This window comes from Phyllobates terribilis, unplaced genomic scaffold, assembly GCF_046119375.1.
Source record: "Phyllobates terribilis strain yellow unplaced genomic scaffold, ASM4611937v1 Scaffold_3__8_contigs__length_932513732, whole genome shotgun sequence".
In the NCBI taxonomy this organism is placed as follows: domain Eukaryota; kingdom Metazoa; phylum Chordata; class Amphibia; order Anura; family Dendrobatidae; genus Phyllobates; species Phyllobates terribilis.
The window spans coordinates 345,732,947-345,752,082 of NW_027362763.1; the positions used below are offsets into that span (position 1 = coordinate 345,732,947).

Sequence of the window (19,136 nt, forward strand, 5' to 3'; positions counted from 1 at the left end):
GCGACTCACACACAGTGTCCCGAGCCAGTGGCCGCGGGCCTTGTCGGGTGACGTCCTCTCTGTCCCCTTGGTCCGATATGGCCACCTTTTCAGTGAATGTGTGTGGTTTTTGGCTACCACACATAGAGATACCGCAACCTCCGGTTTGCTAGCTGAGTCTTGTAGTCCTCCACTATTCTGGGGCGGGTCCCCTACTGCGACCTGATCTCCTCATGGTCGGCGTGAACTCGGGCGCACGGGTGGACTCCACACTTCCTGTGCCCCTAAGATCCTTTCTCTCTCTGTAGCCCTCCTCACTGCTCCGATCCTCTCTCACTGGGTCTGGACCCAGGACTGGAACTCTCTAGATCTTTCTGTCCTTCCTTTTATACTCTCTGTCATGTGACCCACGTCACCAACTGTCACTCTGCGTGGTCCCCTCTACCTTCAGTCCTTCCTTCAGTGCTCCCCTAAACTACTTCCTCCTCCTACCTCCTCTACTTAGTTTCATCCTCCAGACAGGGACCGGGTCTGTGCTCTCCCTCAGGAGCATTCTCGCCCTTCCCTACTGGAGTGGTATAGTGTTGGATGTGAGTGTGTGGGTCCCGGGTAGTGCTCCCTCCTTACCTGAGAGTGGGGTACTACACCTCTGGCTGAGATGCAGTACCTCTGTGGCAACTGGACCCGCAGGGGTGCCACAGTATATTTACAAGTGTTTAATGTTTTTAGAAGACATCAAATGTTACCAGATTCTAAAGATACAACCTTAAAAATATAAAGTATATAAATACTTCTCTTTTGTGTTTACAGCAGGACCGTACGGGGTCTATGATGGGCTAAATTATCCCCCTATTATGGGTCTAGTGGCAGAGGTCATTTGTAGAGACATATTAATCTTAAAATTAGAATTAAGTCTTTGTTTATTTTACTGATGCAGATTAAAGATAAACTTCGAGCTACTCCATATGATGTTGCCGATTTGTTTGATTATGCTACAAGTGATTTGACTAATGAGGTTTGGTAAGTCACTTTACTTAAACTGTGTTTGTATTTTTATTCCTACTTAAACTTGTACTCACTCATGATGCTTTTATTATTTTTTAAATATACTAGGAGAATGCACACTTGCCATTAACCGATGCTTCAGAAAAAAAAAACGTACAAATATAGCAGCTAAGATGCTTGCTTTGGTGACAGCATTGTGTACTTGCTACAAATGATTGAATTTGCTGAGATTCAAATTCATCAAATCACACAGATTCTACAGGAAAATTTTGTTCAATTGAATGTTCCTTACTATGCTCTGGTGCTTAATACTCATCTCAACTCACCTGTTCCGCAGTCCTTGCAGCCCACCGTCTGTGCCTCCTCTTTTTCCCTTTCTCCATCGCAATCATTCTCTTCAATCCAAGTCACGACTTGTACCCCAACTAGGCCATGGACATCATTATGCATAAGTGCCATGTTGTCACTTGATAACACATGTCATAACATCATGACATTGGGATGTGCAATGGTATGGCACAGTGTGGCATCTGAGGCTAAGTCAAGGCTGAAGCCCTGATTTGGAGTGAAGAGGCTATAGAGAATGCGCGAGGAAGGTGTAAAGAAGAAGTGCAGAAAATTGGATGGTGAGTTGTGAGGTTGGCTGGACAGCTGAATCTTACATATTTTCTTATGTCCATTTGTCTGGCCTTCTATGGTTCAGCAAAATGGCAGCCTCGGTTGAACGCCAGTTTGCTGAATTCGCAAATCGCGAATTATAAAAAAAGATCTGTGCTCAGGAGAATTCAGATTTTTTTAAGATTAAAGGAGAATGTCATTTTACTTGAATAAATTTTCTCATCTCTAATGCCAACTAATAAATGTAACGTAACAGCAATCAAGTTGGACTTGCTACATTTGTAAACTGCTTTAAACAGATAAACTAGCAAAAAAAAAAAGTAAAGCGGAGCCCCCAATACAAATATATCATAAAATTAATCAGCACCAAACTTTAGAACTAAAAATACAATGATCCTTATCTTTGGGTGCAGTACATTTAGCAGAGCTGGGATGTGGATCCTAGTCTGTCACTCATAATGTCCCTGTATACATTATTTTACTTGCTGTAGAATGTCTTGCAGTTAGAAGTAGTCATCATGAAAATCTGCGACAGAACAGATCCTTTCTCAAGCTAGATAGAAGCGATATTTGTATTTGCTGTTTCAACATTTATTGTAATAAGTTGAACACATTTTGCAATTAATTTCTTTACCAGATTTATGTTATTTGATTGTTATATTTTTATGCGTTTTTCAGGGACAGTATTATTGACAACATGACAGCAATATTTACTGCACAATTTAGTTATAAGGCAAATATTACTATATTTTTGTATCTAAATGACGAACTGTTGGAACATCTTAAAAATCATTCTACTAGAAGCAAGCGTTCAATAGATGATATTGTAATTGTTGGAGTAACTGAGGATTTTAAATGTAAGTTTTCTTCATTATTTGTATATTGTAGGACAAATGTTAATATATTCTAAAATGTTAACTGTCAGTGTGTTATGATTCAGTGCATTCTTTGACTATCTGTTTTTTTTTTAAATGGCCTTCGGTTCGATCTCGAGCCATGGCAACTTGATGGATGAACGATCTGTAAGAAGATCGATCTCGTGTAAGCCTAGATAGGTCCACATGGGTCTTCTCCGTCATTATCTTTGACTAGTAAGACATTAAATTACAGAGAGCGAGTCATCATGCAAGATTAATAGACCAGAGATTGGAGGAGATATATCAATGTAATTCGGGTTTAAATGCGTTTAGAAAAATGACATTTGATATGAACACAAGACTTATTTTTGTTTCTATCAGAAAAAAACAGTAGATCCCCCCAATATACTAAACTTTCCTACTATTTTTCTAAACGGCACTAGGTTCACTTATGCTGCACCAAATTCCCAATCTGGCCTATTGGGTATGATCAGACCATGTCGCTGCACAGTCAGACACAGCTGTTACACAGCACATAGCAGGTGCACATGTATAAGATTGTCTGAGCACAGGAACATTTTTCTTTAACAAATCGAATTGTGGAACTCATTTTTATTCCAAGATCTATTAATTAAAATGCATTTTGTTCAAGGGACAACACCTTTAATGTACTGGCACTTAAAAACATCTTTACTTGCATTTCTATGTAACTGTATTCTAGAGGTAAAGTAAAAGTCAAGAGTTTTTTTCTTCCTATAAAAGTACTAATACATATTGAAATACATTCACAATAATACAATTTTAATGCACTTTAAAAAATATAATAAACATCACAAATTGGCAAATAACAGACATAGTTGATATCCCTGTAATCGTGACAATCCATATAAAACAGTGAATAGTTTATTTATGGTGATTGGTAAAAAGATGGCATGATTTTTCTCCATTAAACCCATAAAAAATTGAATAAAAATATAAAGTGGAGGCCGTGATCACATGTAGTGTTAATGTTGCATTTCTTCAGCCGTTATTTATGTGCATGTTTTCTGCAGGTGTCCGCACCACACGACGCAATTTATTTATTATTATTATTTATTACTAGCTGTACTACCCGGCTTCGCCCGGGTTAATAACTGCTGTTAGCAAAATAGAATGTGTTAACAAAAATTTATTCTCCACACAAGAACCACAAAACAAATAGATATAAAGTTCATTGGCTCTTGAGGAAGCAGTTCTTGTTCACTTGTCTGCAAGCCTTGCTTCCTTCTCCTCAGAAAGTTCATTGGCCCTTGAGGAAGCGGATCTTGTTTTCATGTCTGCAAGCCTCGCTTCCCTCTCCTCAGAATGTTCATTGGCTCTTGAAGAAGCAGCTCTTGTTTTCATGTCTGCAAGCCTCGCTTCCCTGTCCTCAAAAAGTTCATTGGCTCTTGAGGAAGCAGCTCTTGTTTTCATGTCTGCAAGTCTCGTTTCCCTCTCCTCAGAAAGTTCTTTGGCCCTTGAGGAAGCAGCTCTTGTTCTCTTGTCTGCAAGCCTCGCTTCCCTCTGCTCAGAAAGTTCATTGGCTCTTGAGGAAGCAGCTGCTGTTCTCATGTGTGTCAGCCTTGTTTCTCGGTCTTCAAATTTTTCATTGGCCCGTAACTCAGCTTTTCTTTTTGCATCAGCTGACATTCGTGCCCTAAAATTCCTTTTCTTATGAGGCATTATTGTGGTAAAAATAGTCTGTAACTGGCAGTTTCTATATCCTCTCACAGAGAAGAAATGTGACTGACATCAGCCTTTCCACCAACACACCCTAACTGACATCTTATTACCTTACACAAGCTTTGTTATACTGAGAATGTCCTTTGTTGCCTATATTAACCAATCACAGCTCAGATTAATTAACTGTAGCAAAATAGAAGCTGAGCTGTGATTTTTTGCTATTGGCAGCCTGATAAATCTTTGTGAGATGAGTTTTGTGTGTGCTGAGGGTGGTATATGTGTTCAAGCACATGATAGTGTGTGGCGCATTTTGTGTGTGTGTTCATATCCCCGTGTGTGGTGAGTATGAGTATCCCATGTCGGGACCCCACCTTAGCAACTGTACGGTATATACTCTTTGGCGCCATCACTCTCATTCGTTAATTCTCCCTTGTTCACATGTGGCAGCTGTCAATTTGCCTCCAACACTTTTCCTTTCACTTTTTCCCCATTATGTAGATAGGGGCAAAATTGTTTGCTGCATTGGAACGCGCAGGGTTAAAATTTCGCCTCACAACATAGCCTATGACGCTCTCGGGGTCCAGAGGTGTGACTGTGCAAAATTTTGTGGCTGTAGCTGCGACGGTGCAGATTCCAATCCCAGACATACACACATACACACAGTACAGACCAAAAGTTTGGACACACCTTCTCATTTAAAGATTTTTCTGTATTTTCATGACTATGAAAATTGTACATTCACACTGAAGGCATCAAAACTATGAATTAACATATGTGGAATTATATACTTAACAAAAAAGTGTGAAACAACTGAAAATATTTCTTATATTCTAGGTTCTTCAAAGTAGCCACCTTTTGCTTTAATGACTGTTTTGTACACTCTTGGCATTCTATTGATGAGCTTCAAGAGGTAGTCACCGGAAATGGTTTTCACTTCACAGGTGTGCCCTGTCAGGTTTAATAAGTGGGATTTCTTGTCTTATAAATAAGGTTGGGACCATCAGTTGTGTTGTGCAGAAGTCAGGTGGATACACAGTCCTACTGAGTAGACTGTTAGAATTTGTATTATGGCAAGAAAAAAGCAGCTAAGTAATGAAAAATGAGTGGCCATCATTACTTTAAGAAATGAAGGTCAGTCAGTCCGAAAAATTGGGCAAACTTTGAATGTGTCCCCAAGTGCAGTTGCAAAAACCATCAAGCGCTACAAAGAAACTGGCTCACATGAGGACCGCCCCAGGAAAGGAAGACCAAGAGTCACCTCTGCTTCTGAGGATAAGTTTATCCGAGTCACCAGCCTCAGAAATCACAGGTTAACAGCAGCTCAGATTAGAGACCAGGTCAATGCCACACAGAGTTCTAGCCGCAGACACATCTCTTCAACAACTGTTAAGAGGAGACTTTGAGCAGCAGGCCTTCATGGTAAAATAGCTGCTAGGAAACCACTGCTAAGGACAGGCAAGAGTCTTGTTTGGGCTAAAGAACACAAGGAATGGACATTAGACCAGTGGAAATCTGTGCTTTGGTCTGATGAGTCCAAATTTGAGATCTTTGGTTCCAACCACCGTGGCTTTGTGCGACACAGAAAAGGTGAACGGATGGACTCTACATGCCTGGTTCCCAACGTGAAGCATGGAGGAGGAGGTGTGATGGTGTGGGGGTGCTTTGCTGGTGACACTGTTGGGGATTTATTCAAACTTGAAGGCATACTGAACCAGCATGGCTACAACAGCATCTTGCAGTGGCATGCTATCCAGTTTTCGTTTAGTTGGACCATCATTTATTTTTCAACAGGACAATGACCCCAAACACATCTCCAGGCTTTGTAAGGGCTATTTGACCAAGAGCGAGAGTGATGAGGTGCTGCGCCAGATGACCTGGCCTCCACAGTCACCAGACCTGAACCCAATCGAGATGGTTTGGGGTGAGCTGGACCTCAGAGTGAAGGCAAAAGGGCCAACAAGTGCTAAACATCTCTGGGAACTCCTTCAAGATTGTTGGAAGACCATTTCCGGTGACTACCTCTTGAAGCTCATCAAGAGAATGCCAAGAGTGTGCAAAGCAGTCATCAAAGCAAAAGTTAGCTACTTTGAAAAACCTAGAATATAAGACATATTTTCAGTTGTTTCACACTTTTTCGTTAAGTATATAATTCCACATGTGTTAATTCATAGTTTTGATGCCTTCAGTGTGAATGTACAATTTTCATAGTCATGAAAATACAGGAAAATCTTTAAATGAGATGGTGTGTCCAAACTTTTGGTCTGTACTGTACATGCATACATACGCACACACACGCATTCAGCTTTATATATTAGATTATAGCACCATTTATTCCATGGCGCTTTACATGTGAAAGGGTTATACAAAGCACAAGCAATTACAATAATTTTGAACAATACAAGTCAGCGACTGGTTCAGTAGGAGAGAGGACCCTGCCAGCGAGGGCTCACAATCTACAAGGGATGAGTGAGGATATAGTAGATCGGGGTAGAGCAGGTCGTGCAGCGATATGATGGAGCGGTGGTTACTGCAGGTTGTAGGCTTGTAGGAAGAGGTGGGTCTTTTGGTTGCTTTTGAAGATATCCATGGTAGGGGAGAGTCTGATGTGTTGGGGTAGAGAGTTCCAGAGTAGGGGGGATGCACAGGACAAATCTTATATGTGATTCTGGGAAGAGGAGATAAGAGGGGAGTAGAGATGGAGATCTTGTGAGGATCAGAGGCTGCATGCAGGTAAGTACCGGGAGACTAGGTCACAGATGTATGGGGAAGACAGGTTGTGGATGGCTTTGTATGCCATGGTTAGGGTTTTGAACTGGAGTCTCTGGGTAATGGGGAGCCAGTGAAGGGATTGGCAGAGAGGAGAGGCCGGGGAATAGCGGGGGGACATGTGGATTAGTCGGGCAGCAGAGTTTAGGGTAGATTGGAGGGGTGCGAGAGTGTTAGAAAGGAGGCCACAGAGCAGAAGGTTGCAGTAGTCGAGGAGGGAGATGATGAGGGCATGCACTAGTGTTTTTGCAGATTCGTGGTTGAGGAATGTGCAGATCCGGGAGATAATTTTGAGTTGGATTCGGCAGGAAGTGGAAATGGCTTGAATATGTGGTTTGAAGGAGAGATTAGAGTCCAGGGTTACCCCGAGGCAGCAAGCTTGCGGGACTCCGGAGAGTGAGCAGCCATCGACTATAATGGATAGGTCAGATGGGGGGTTGAGTGAGATGGTGGAAAGATAATGAATTCTGTTTTATCCATGTTAAGTGTAGCGTCGGCGTCCCTGCCTCCTGCTAGGCAGGGACGCTGTTCCCCTCACCTCTCCGCTCCGTGCCCGGCGTCCTCCTCCCGCTCTGCTTCCTGGCCATTGTGCTTAGGGCGCGCGCGCGCTCCCCCTCTCTTAAAGGGGCCGCGCACGCCATCCTAAGGAGTCCCCGGCCAATGGCCGAAGGACCTCACCATATATAAGGCACCTCCTCCAAAATGGAGGTGCCCGAGCAATGTTGTTGCAAAGCCTTCACTCTGCTTTAGCCCTCAGGTCCCGTTACCAGTTACCTGCCAGTCACCTGCCAGAATCCTGCTTGTTACCTGCCGGTCACCTGCCAGATTCCTGCTTGATACCTGCCTGATATCCGCTTACCTGCTTGCAAGCCTGCGGTCCGACGGTCTGCCTTCCGACACCTGTCAGTCTGTCTATGGACCAGCCTGCCCGCTCACCTGGGAGCGCTCACCTGCTACCTGCCTGCTAGCCTACCTGGAGGCTCTGCCGTCACTTGCCGTGACCACCTGCCTGTCCAGAGACTCTTACCCGCTCACCTGGGAGCGCTCACCTGCTACCTACCTGCTAGCCTACCTGGAGGCTCTGCCGTCACTTGCCGTGACCGCCTGCCCATCCAGAGACTCTTGCCCGCTCACCTGGGAGCGCTCACCTGCTACCTGCCCGCTAGCCTACCTGGAGGCTCTGCCGTCACTTGCCGTGACCACCTGCCCGTCCAGAGACTCTTGCCCGCTCACCTGGGAGCGCTCACCTGCTACCTGCCTGCTAGCCTACCTGGAGGCTCTGCCGTCACTTGCCGTGACCACCTGCCTGTCCAGAGACTCTTGCCCGCTCACCTGGGAGCGCTCACCTGCTACCTGCCTGCTAGCCTACCTGGAGGCTCTGCTGTCACTTGCCGTGACCACCTGCCCGTCCAGAGACTCTTGCCCGCTCGCCTGGGAGCGTCCACCTGCTACCTGTCTGCTAGTCTACCCAGAGACTGTCCCTGTCACTTGCCGTGACTACCTGCCCTTCTACCCAGAGACTGTCCCTGTCACTTGCCGTGACTACCTGCCCGTCTTCCCTGGGAGCCACCCGCTTCCTTACAAGGACCGCCCCCTTGTATAGTTGCTCAGAGGTTCCGCCTCCCAGACCCGTTACATTAAGTTTTAGAAATCTTTCAGAGAAGAAGGATGAAATAGCGGACAGACATTGTGGGATTCTGGTTAGTATGGAGGAGATATCGGGTCAAGAGAGATAGATCTGTGTCTCATCAGCATATTGGTGATACTGAAAGCCATGGGACTCTATGAGCTGTCCAAGGCCAAAGGTGTAGGTTGAGAAGAGCAGGGGTCCTAGGACTGGACCTTGGGGGACACCGACAGATAAAGGGCGAGATGAGGAGGTGGTGTGTGAGTGGGAGACACTGAAAGTCTGGTCTAATAGGTTTGAAGAGATCCAAGATAGGGCCAAGTCTGTGATGCTGAGAGATGAGAGAGTCTGTAGTATAAGAGGAAATGATCCATTGTGTCAAAGGCAGATGATAAGTCCGGGAGGAAGAGGACAGAGTAGTGTCGCTTGGATTTGGCAGTTAGTAGGTCATTGGTGTCTTTAGTCACGGCAGTTTCAGTGGAGTGATGCAGTTGGAAGCCAGATTGTCAGTGGCCAAAAGGGAGCATGAGGAGAGGAGGGAGGACAGTTCAAGGTGGACGTGTTGTTTCAGTAGTTTTGAGGCATAGGGGAGAAGTGATATGGGGTGATAGCTAGTCAGAGAGGATGGGTCAAGGGAGGGCTTTTTGAGGATGGGTGTGATTGAGGCATGTTTGAAGCATGAGTGAAAGACACCAGTTGTTAGTGACAGGTTGAAAAGGTGGGTTAGGGTTGGAATGAAGACTGTGGTGAAGTTAGGGATGAGGTGGGATGGGTTTGGGTCAAGTTCGCAGGTGGTGAGGTGTGATTTGGAGAGTAAAGAGGAAACTTGATCATTCATAATAGTGGAGAAGCTGGATTTGGAGGAGGAGGGATGATTTGATATGAGGAGGGTGTGTGGGGACTTTAGGCAAAAGCTTTGTCTGATGGTGTCAATCTCCTGCTTGAAAAATGAGGCAAAGTCTTTGGCTGAGATGAGAGGCAAGGGAGGAAGCGCTTGGGGGGGCGGAGGATAAAATTTAAAGTACTGAATAGCTGTTTAGGATTGTGAGACAGGGAGGATATAAGACATGAAAAGTATGTTTGTTTTGCTGCAGTAAGTGTGGACTTGAAAATAGTGAGGGACAGTTTTCATGCGATGAAATGCTCGTTGGAGTGGGACCTTTTCCATCTAGACTCAGCAACCCTGGAAGCCCTTTGAAGTTCTTTAGTCAAGTTGGTGTGCCAGGGAGGCCTGTTGAGTGTGCGAGCTGTGTTATGTGTGAGGAAGGTGACCGAATTGAGAGCTGCAGCTTTTGTGGTGTTATATAAAGTGGCAGCAGCATCTGCATTGTGTATGGAACTTATGTCTGTAAGGCAATGTGCGCATGATCAGGATTTGAAGCAGAAATTTCCTGAGCATTTCTGCATCTCCTTGGCAGGAAAAATGCTGTGGAAATTCCGTTCGTTTTTGACGCATTTTTGATGCGTTTTTTGAAGCATTTTTGTACATCAACGAATGCTTTTTGGAGCTAAATTAAGTTATTTGGTGGGACATTTCTTAAGCCCTTGGATTACCATCAGAACTGCGGTGGGTATATTGGTTAATTTAAATGATTAAAGAATGTGTCGCATTTCAAATAAAGTGTTTGCTCCCTGTATGTGTGTATTTTTAACTCTTTACTTTACTTGAATTTGGTTTGGCCATGAAAATGTCTGATTGACACCTTGTCATCGCCAAACAAAAGAGCTGAGTGTCAGCAAGTCCCATTTACCCAATCTTCATTAGCATTTCTATTTATGTAATTTATGCAGCAGCTGTGAGGGGCTATTTTTAGCCTTGGAAGGTGCCATTTGCAAACATGGTCCCTGGTTATAATTAACAGCTCACAGGTGGTTCATTAGCCGCTACGTCCCCCCGATCAACACTCAGCAGCGCTTTGGATGCAGCACATTTTTGTTGCGTCCAAAATGCGGTGTTCTAAAACCGCACTTTTGTTGTCAGTAAATGTGAATCCACCACTTTTAATGACACTTCATTCGGTCAAAATCTGCAGCAGAAACTAGCGTGTCGCTACAGAAATTGACAGGTTGCTGGTGAGTTTGGGTACATGGCCACGGTCAGGAGCCGCTGCAGGTTTGATGCTGCTTGTTTATACAGCATCAAACCCGCATGCGTGCATTTGAGGCTGCGGATCACCCGTGGACACTGACATGCAGCACATCTTTCAGGACCGCAGCATGTCAAATTCTCTTGCAGAGTCGCTAGTCTCTGCAACAGAAACTTGACCACTAGAATATATTGAATGCGGTAAATACACATGGTTCAGTGAACACATGTGGATCTACCTGCGTTCAGTAGAATGCAATGTTTTGGACGCAGCAAAAATATGCGTCCAAAGCGCTGCTGCGTCCGGATCGTGGGCACAGAGCCTAAAATTTAAAAAAAAAATGGCGTGGACCCCCGCATCATTTTTGTAACCAGCAGAGGGAAAGCCGACCGCTAAGGGCTGATATTAGTAGCTGGGGAAGGGGCCATTACCCCAAAATGTTCCCTGTATATTAATATCAGCCCACAGCTGTTTGTTTAGCCTTTACTGGCTAGATTACAGGGGGACCGCAGAAAAAAAATTGACTTGAGGTCTTCTTATAAAATCTAACCAGAAAAGGCTAAACTAGGCAGCTGCAGGCTGATATTAATAGCCAGGGAAGGGGCCATGAATACTTGCGCCTCTGCGGCTATTAATATCACCCCTCCGCAGTCCCAGAAATGGCGCATCCATAAGATTCGCCAAATCTGGCGCTTAGCCTCCGCTCTTCCCACTGCCCTGTAGAGGTGGTGAGTGGGGTAATGGAGTTGGGGTTCACGTCAAGACGTGATGGCTGACGTGAAGCTCAGGTTAGTAATGGAGAGCTTGGGTGGTGTGGAGATACCTCCATGGCATCTGGTCTGTATTTTAGCTGTTATACATTCAGCTTATGTTGAGGATTATACATGTGTTACTAAATGGTTGATGCTAAGTATTATACATGGTAACTACACGGATATACACTACCGTTCAAAAGTTTGGGGTCATTTAGAAATTTCATCATTTTTGAAGGAAAAGCACATTTTTTTAAAATGAAACTAACATTAAATGAATCAGAAATACACTCTATACATTGTTAATGTGGTAAATGACTATTCTAGCTGCAAACGTCTTTTTTTTATTGCAATATCTACATAGGAGTATAGAGGCCCATTTCCAACAACCACCACCCCAGTGTTTTAATGGTACATTGTGTTTGCTAACTGTGTAAGAAGGCTAATGGAAACCCTAGAAAACCCTTGCACAAGTATGTTAGCCCAGCTGAAAATGGTTTGGCTGATTTGAGAAGCTATAAAATTGACCTTGCTTTGAGCTAGTTGAGAATCTGGAGCATTACATTTGCTTGTTCTATGAAACTCTCAAAATGGCCATAAAAAGAGACCTTTCATGTGAAACTCAACAGTCTATTCTTGTTCTTAGAAATTAAGGCTATTCCATGCGAGAAATTTCCAAGAAACTGAAGATTTCCTACAACGGTGTGTACTAATCCCTTCAGAGGAGAGCACAAACAGGCTCTAACCAGAGTAGAAAGAGAAGTGGGAGGCCCTGCTGCACAACTGAGCAACAAGACAAGTACATTAGAGTCTTCAGTTTGAGAAATCTACGCCTCACAGCTCCTCAACTGGCAGCTTCATTAAATAGTACACGCAAAACGCCAGTGTCAACGTCTACAGTGAAGAGACGACTCCGGGATGCTGGCCTTCAGGGCAAAGTGGCAAAGAAAAAGCCATATCTGAGACTGGCTAATAAAAGGAAAAGATTAATATGGGCAAAAGAACTCAGACGTTGGACAGAGAAAGATTGGAAAAAAGTTTTATGGAGAGACGAATCAAAGTTTGAGGTGTTTGGTTCACACAGAAGAACATTTATGAGACGCAGAACAACTGAAAAGATTGTGGAAGAGTGCCTGACGCCATCTGTCAAGCATAGAGGAGGTAATGTGATGGTCTGGGGTTGCTTTGGTGCTGGTAAAGTGGGAGATTTGTACAAGGTAAATGGGATTTTGAATAAGGAAGGCTATCACTCCATTTTGCAACGCCATGCCATACCCTGTGGACAGCGCTTGATTGGAGCCAATTTCATCCTACAACAGGACAATGACCCAAAGCACACCTCCAAATTATGCATGAACTACTTAGGGAAGAAGCAGGCAACTGGTATTCTATCTGTAATGGAGTGGCCAGCGCAGTCACCAGATCTCAACCCCATTGAGCTGTTGTGCGAGCAGCTTGACCGTATGGTACGCAAAAAGTACCCATCAAGCCAATCCAACTTGTGGGAGGGGCTTCAGGAAGCATGGGGGGAAATTTCTCAAGATTACCTCAGCAAATTAACAGCTAGAATGCCAAAGGTCTGCAATGCTGTAATTGCTGCAAAAGGAGCATTCTTTGACCAAAGCAAAGTTTGAAGGAGAAAATTATTCTTTCAAATAAAAATCATTATTTCTAACCTTGTCAATGTCTGGACTATATTTTCTAATCATTTTGCAACTCATTTGATAAATTAAAGTATGAGTTTTCATGGAAAACACAAAATTGCCTGGGTGACCCCAAACTTTTGAACGGTAGTGTATATTGGATAGAATTGTATAATATATCTTGATTGTAACTTAGCTAAACTAATCGACTCATGCTGTGCATTATATATGCTGGTAATACAATATATTGAGCTAATTTGTACAACATTCTACCTCATGTCAATAAGATAGTGGTGGACCACACCACCAATGTGGTTTTATGGGATTTTTTTTAGGGGCTGTTTTTTACTTGTATCTACCTTGCTGTGTCAAAATAACTGAATAAAGTAATATCATGAAATAATAGATGACTATTTCTTATTAATTGATTATCATAGTAAGAGGAGGAAGTGTGTATAGTAATGGAGAGCGTCTAAAAGACACCTCCCATTACTAATTGAATAGTAAAATGGTTGCTGCTTTTCAATAAGGTCAGAATAAAGTATTTTAATGAAATAAAAAACACACTTTTTAAAAATGTTTTTATTGTACTGGGTCCTCGAAGACATCGATCTTCTGGAAAAAAAGTACAAAAACAAACATCTGGTGGCCTTTACTATTCTTAAAGGTCCAGCAGTCAGCCCTCGCTATTCTTAGAGAGCCCTCAGCAGGCTATGCTTTGTTGTTCCCATTACTAAAGAGTGGGTCTCCTATACTGGACAGGTCTGCCCAAAACCTGGACACACCCCAATATCCCTTTGAAAATTTGGATGCACCCCAATACCCCTTTGAAAATTTGGATGCACCCCAATACCCCTTTGAAGAGACTTAGAGGAGGGCCTCCTGAAAACAATGTTCCCATTATTAGGAAGTGGGTCTCCCATACTGTTTGCCTATGCAGTGAATGCAAAGGTTTCCCAAAATTTGGAGGCACTCCAATGCCCCTTGGAAGAGACGTGGAGGTCAGAGGGCCTCTTGAAAACAATGTTCCCATTGTTAGGAAGTGGATCTCCCATTGTGTTTGCCTATGCAGTGAATGCAAGGGTTGACAAAAGTTTGGAGGCACTCCAATGCCCCTTGGAAGAGAGGTGGAGGTAAGAGGGCCTCCTAAAAACAATGTTCCCATTTTTAGGAACTGGGTCTCCCATAGTCTTGGCCTATGCAGTGAATGCAAGGGCTGCCAAAATTTGGGAGGCACTCCAATGCTCCTTGGAAGAGACATGGAGGTCAGAGGGCCTCATGAAAAAATGTTCCCATTATTAGGAAGTGGGTCTCCCATTGTGTTTGCCTATGCAGTGAATGCAAGGGTTGCCAAAAATTTGGAGGCACTCCAATGCCCCTTGAAAGAGACGGAGAGGGCGTCATGAAAAAATGTTCCCATTATTAGGAAGTGGGTCTCCTATTGTGTTTGCCTATGCAGTGGATTCAAGGGTTGCCAAAAATTTGGAGGCACTTCAATGCCCCTTGGAAGGGACTTGAACGTCAGAGGCCTCCTGAAAACAATGTTCCCATTATTAGGAAGTGGGTCTCCCATTGTGTTTACCTATGAAATGAATGCAAGGGCTGCCAAAAATTTGGAGGCACTCCAATGCACCTTGGAGAAGATGTGGAGGAGGGCCTCATAAAAAATGTTCTCATTAGAAAGGAGCAAGTCTGCTATACTTCTAATGCCCATGCACTAAGTGTATGGGCTGACAAACATTTACCCCTGGGGAGTATACATGAACATACTGTATAAAAATTTATTTTTCGGGCATCATAAACACCCTTAAAAAAAATATGTGGATGTTGCATCACGGACCACTGTCACCCTGGTGATATGGTGGTGGAGGATGAGGATGAGGAGAGGTAGGAGGACAAGAGCAAATAGCCAAAATCAGGAAGCATATACCCATGTGTGGGTGTAAAAAGGTGCGTGGGAATACACCTCCCAAAAAAACTCAAATCCAGTGTCTTTATGTTACGCTGCTATCATTCGGTGGTGTTGAGAAGACTGGTCTTGTCGGATGCTTTGCTGCCATGTGCCTGATCATGCTGGTGGTGGTCAGGCTAGTAGTTTTGCTACTCCTGCTGATGCTGGCCTGGGTGGTGGTGCAAATGGCCTTTTTGGGGTTATCGGCAGGGTCTTTAAAAAACAACCAGACTTCGTGTTGATGTTAGGGGGAACAGTTGCCCGCCTTCTGTCAGTGGCCACCACACTGCTTCTTCCTGCCTGTTAGAGTGCTCTGCCTTCCTCCCCCTGTGTGCTGCTGTCCTCAGTCTGCATGTCCTCCTGCCAGGTTGGGTCAGTTACTATATCATCCACCAGCTCGTCTTCCACTTCTGCACCCTGTTCCTCCTCATGATTTTCTGGCAATTGTGTCTCATCATCGTCCACCTCTTTGACACTTTCCCACCATCGCCTTCGTATGCCCGTGGCTGCTCAAATATTTGAGCATCGCTACATGCGATCTCCTCTTGCCCCGCTTCAAGTGGACCAGGCGAGAGGCCCAAATTTATAAATGGAAAAGTGAACAGCTCTTCAGAGTGTCCAAGTGTGGGATCAGTTGTCTCTGGGCACTCGGCACGGTGGGAGGAAGGAGGATCTGGGTGAGGAATATGCGGTCCAGACTCACAGCTACTGAGACTTGACCGTGTGGAAGACAGGGTGGTTGTGGTGGCTAAGTGACTGGAAGCATTATCTGCTATGCAACCAATAACCTTTTCACACTGCTCTGTGTTCAATAGTGGTGTTCTGTGGTCCCCTATTAATTGGGACAGGAAGTTCAAGCGAGAAGATCTGGGTGTTTGTTGTGGCACAATTTCAGCTTGCCCACGGCCTCGGCCTCTGCATGCACCATCACCATCACGTCCAGTTCCCCGTCCCTTGCCACGTGCTTTGCCACATGCCTTGCCCATTTTAAATGGATGACAATATCTTCCACACTCACTACAAATGGCTGAATTTGAAGCAACCTTTATGTGATCCGTATGACGGACAAACCACAGTTTTAAATAGCTGACCTACAAAGAATATTTCCATACAAAAACTCATTTAAATAGTTAATCTTTATTTGTATACAAAGAAATTATAAAAGCAAACAAAAAAGATATACTGCAGAATGAAAACAGCTGGTATACAAAACCTATGTGTGTCACATGCATAGAATAAATCCAGGTTAAATACATATAGATATGTTCACTTATATGCAGAGAGACATATATACACACACATGCCCCCTTAACAGGTAAATATAAATAGGCCACTATAAGTAAAACATCAGTAGAGAAGGAGCATGTATATTGCTGGAAGTTATAACTCTGCTATGCAGGAAAAGGTCACTCAAACATATTGCCCAGGTATTTGATTTAGTAAAGAAAGTGCAAGTACAAGTATCAATAAATTATAAGGCAACCATAAGTACTTCTTAGTAAAGCAGATAAATATATATATATGCACATGTGAAGAGGTCCACACTATAGTTACCAGACATAGCCCTCTAACGTATGTTTCGCGTATCTTGCTCCCTCAGAAAGGGCGTATATATACTTTTGCAAAATGTTACTGAACTACAGCAGTTCGTCTCGCAAAAAAAAGCAAGACCTTATATAGGGAAGCTTGCGTAAAAATTAAAAATATATGGCTGTTTCAACTATGAATAAATGACCAAAAAAAATTCATAGGTCACAACCATCCTGGATAAAATGGCAGAGTCCTGGAATTGGGTCTATGTCCCGCTGTCCCAGGCAGTCTGCTGAATGTCCCTCACTGCCACCATTTCCCCTGTGACTATTTCCCTAATGGAATGCAGTTTGGTAAAAACACTTTCCAAATAGTTTGTTACTCTTTTGTTTCGGTAAAAGTAGGGAGGTATGGTTATGACCTTGTTCTAGATTTTGTTTTGAGATCCAGGTGCTTCAAATTATGACCCTGATTGTGCTCCGCATGGTTTTATGTAAAAATAGTTTGAGACAAGATGTGGACATGTTCCTGATTAGTGATCAGTTTTATTAAGTTTATACAGTTAATATTGATTTAAATATCTCTTTAGTTAAGAGAAATAAAACTAAACTTTTATTAAATTCATAGAGAAAGATGTTGGGAGATTGAGAAGTTATTCCTTATCAATTAGATTATCAAATCTGTCAAGTTTCGAATTTGCCAAAGTGCACGGTTTTTATAGGGAAACTTGATTCTCAGCAAAGTTAATCAATGCAAATTCAATGTTTCTTATTATGCTCAGAAGTCTCTCCAGACCTCAAAGCATAATATACGTAGGGTGTAAGTAAAAAAGAATAAAAAAGAATACTTAATCACTCACCTGTCCCACCATTCCTTCAGTCCGCCATCCCGTCCTCTGCACCTGTTTTTTTCCCCTTTTCCTGCTTATTGCGTGTTGTGCTGTCACTCAATCGGATGAAACAGAGTAACGTTAGAGGTCTAGTTGAACCGGAAAGAAGGGGCTTTGATGTTCCATTGATAATAAAAGGGCGTATATTTGACTGCTACTTCTTCAACTCCATGAATACTTCCTGGCCTCTGTTGTGGGCAGAATGATGACGGCATACACAACTCCATGAAGTTTGAGATCTGATATCTATTCAAAATACTCATAGTAAACACTTATGCGGTAAAGATGGTGTTGATGGGCTGCTTAATATGAATCCCATGCATAAGAATAATACATTACATTTCACAGTGAGCACCATTGATCATCAGCATCTCAGTTGTATATACCTTTTTATCTGTCACTTACATTAGAATAGAAGAACATGCTCAATTATACTCTGATTGCTCATCAGGGATGCACTATCGATCCATGGTATAGTACTCATTGCATTGCTTTATCACCTCTTTCCTTTGTGGTAAATAAAGTGACAAGCTTTAAAGGGAACTTGTCACCTCGGAAAATGCCATTCACTTGCAGATATAGGGTTAATCTGCAGGTAAATAGCATTACAGTACTGCCTGGGCGCTTTACTGAAAGTGCAACAGGGAGAAAATTTACGAATTTCTTCCAAGGAGCCACCAGCTTTCAGTCATGGGGGTGTGCACGGAGCAGTTACAGTCACTGTTCACTATACTGTGAGCAGCAGTTATCAGCATGCCCTAGGAGTAGGATAAACATCTCTCTCTGCACAGATGTGTTGCATTGTTGACTGTCAATCAAATGCTGTGAGCATTGACTATAACCACAGTATGCCCCCATGCCTGAAAGCCAGCAACTCTCAGTAGCTTCACTATCAGTAAGATGGCCAGACAGCTTTGTAGTGGTATTTATCTGCAGATAAACCGTATATATACACATATATGTATATATTGCAGGTAAATAGCGGTTTTTAAGGTGACAGATTCCCTCTAATATGGTCTGGCGGGTCACCTAAATTCCAGTTAAACATCTATAAATCATGTGTACTGTATGTGTAATTTGCAGTATTGTAGTATTTGATGTTGCTGTTTTCTTTCCTCAGTGGATCTAAAACAACTTGCAGAGTCTGCATTCTGTACATATGACGATTATAAAGTGGATCCTTCCGATTTACGGTGCATCCGCTGGTGCGAAATATATACACCCTGTAAGAACGATGCCATCTGTAAGGTTGTTAATAACTATGTTATCTGCAAGTAAGTAGATATGCTATCATTTTTATGAATTTCACATTTAAATCAGTTTTGTAAAACAGAATTGCAAGAAATAAATGTGATTATACAGCATAGTAGCGGCCCAGTTATAGATCATCATCATATTTACATTTATACAAGATTTTATAAAACAGAGATAAAGGATAATGAAAATGTGGCAGAAATGTGAGGTATCAGATGGATTGAATCGGACAAGATACTAGTCAGTCTAGTACTGGAGGAATACAGGTTGCGGGCCCCGTGCTCGGAGGGACCCACCTGGAGCTACTGCTATTGTTAACTATATATTTATATTTATATATATATATATACAGTACAGACCAAAAGTTTGGACACACCTTCTCATTTAAAGATTTTTCTGTATTTTCATGACTATGAAAATTGTACATTCACACTGAAGGCATCAAAACTATGAATTAACACATGTGGAATTATATAC

General features: G+C 43.1%; 1 protein-coding gene across 1 annotated transcript in view; it reads left to right on the forward strand.

The window, feature by feature from the left end:
* LOC141258548 (uncharacterized) overlaps window positions 1-19,136 on the forward strand; it is a 395,228-nt gene that overhangs the window by 305,553 nt on the left and 70,539 nt on the right. The window contains 3 exon segments of the mRNA XM_073673526.1: window positions 917-999; window positions 2,281-2,459; window positions 18,526-18,679. Coding sequence (XP_073529627.1) covers window positions 917-999; window positions 2,281-2,459; window positions 18,526-18,679 — 416 coding nt within the window.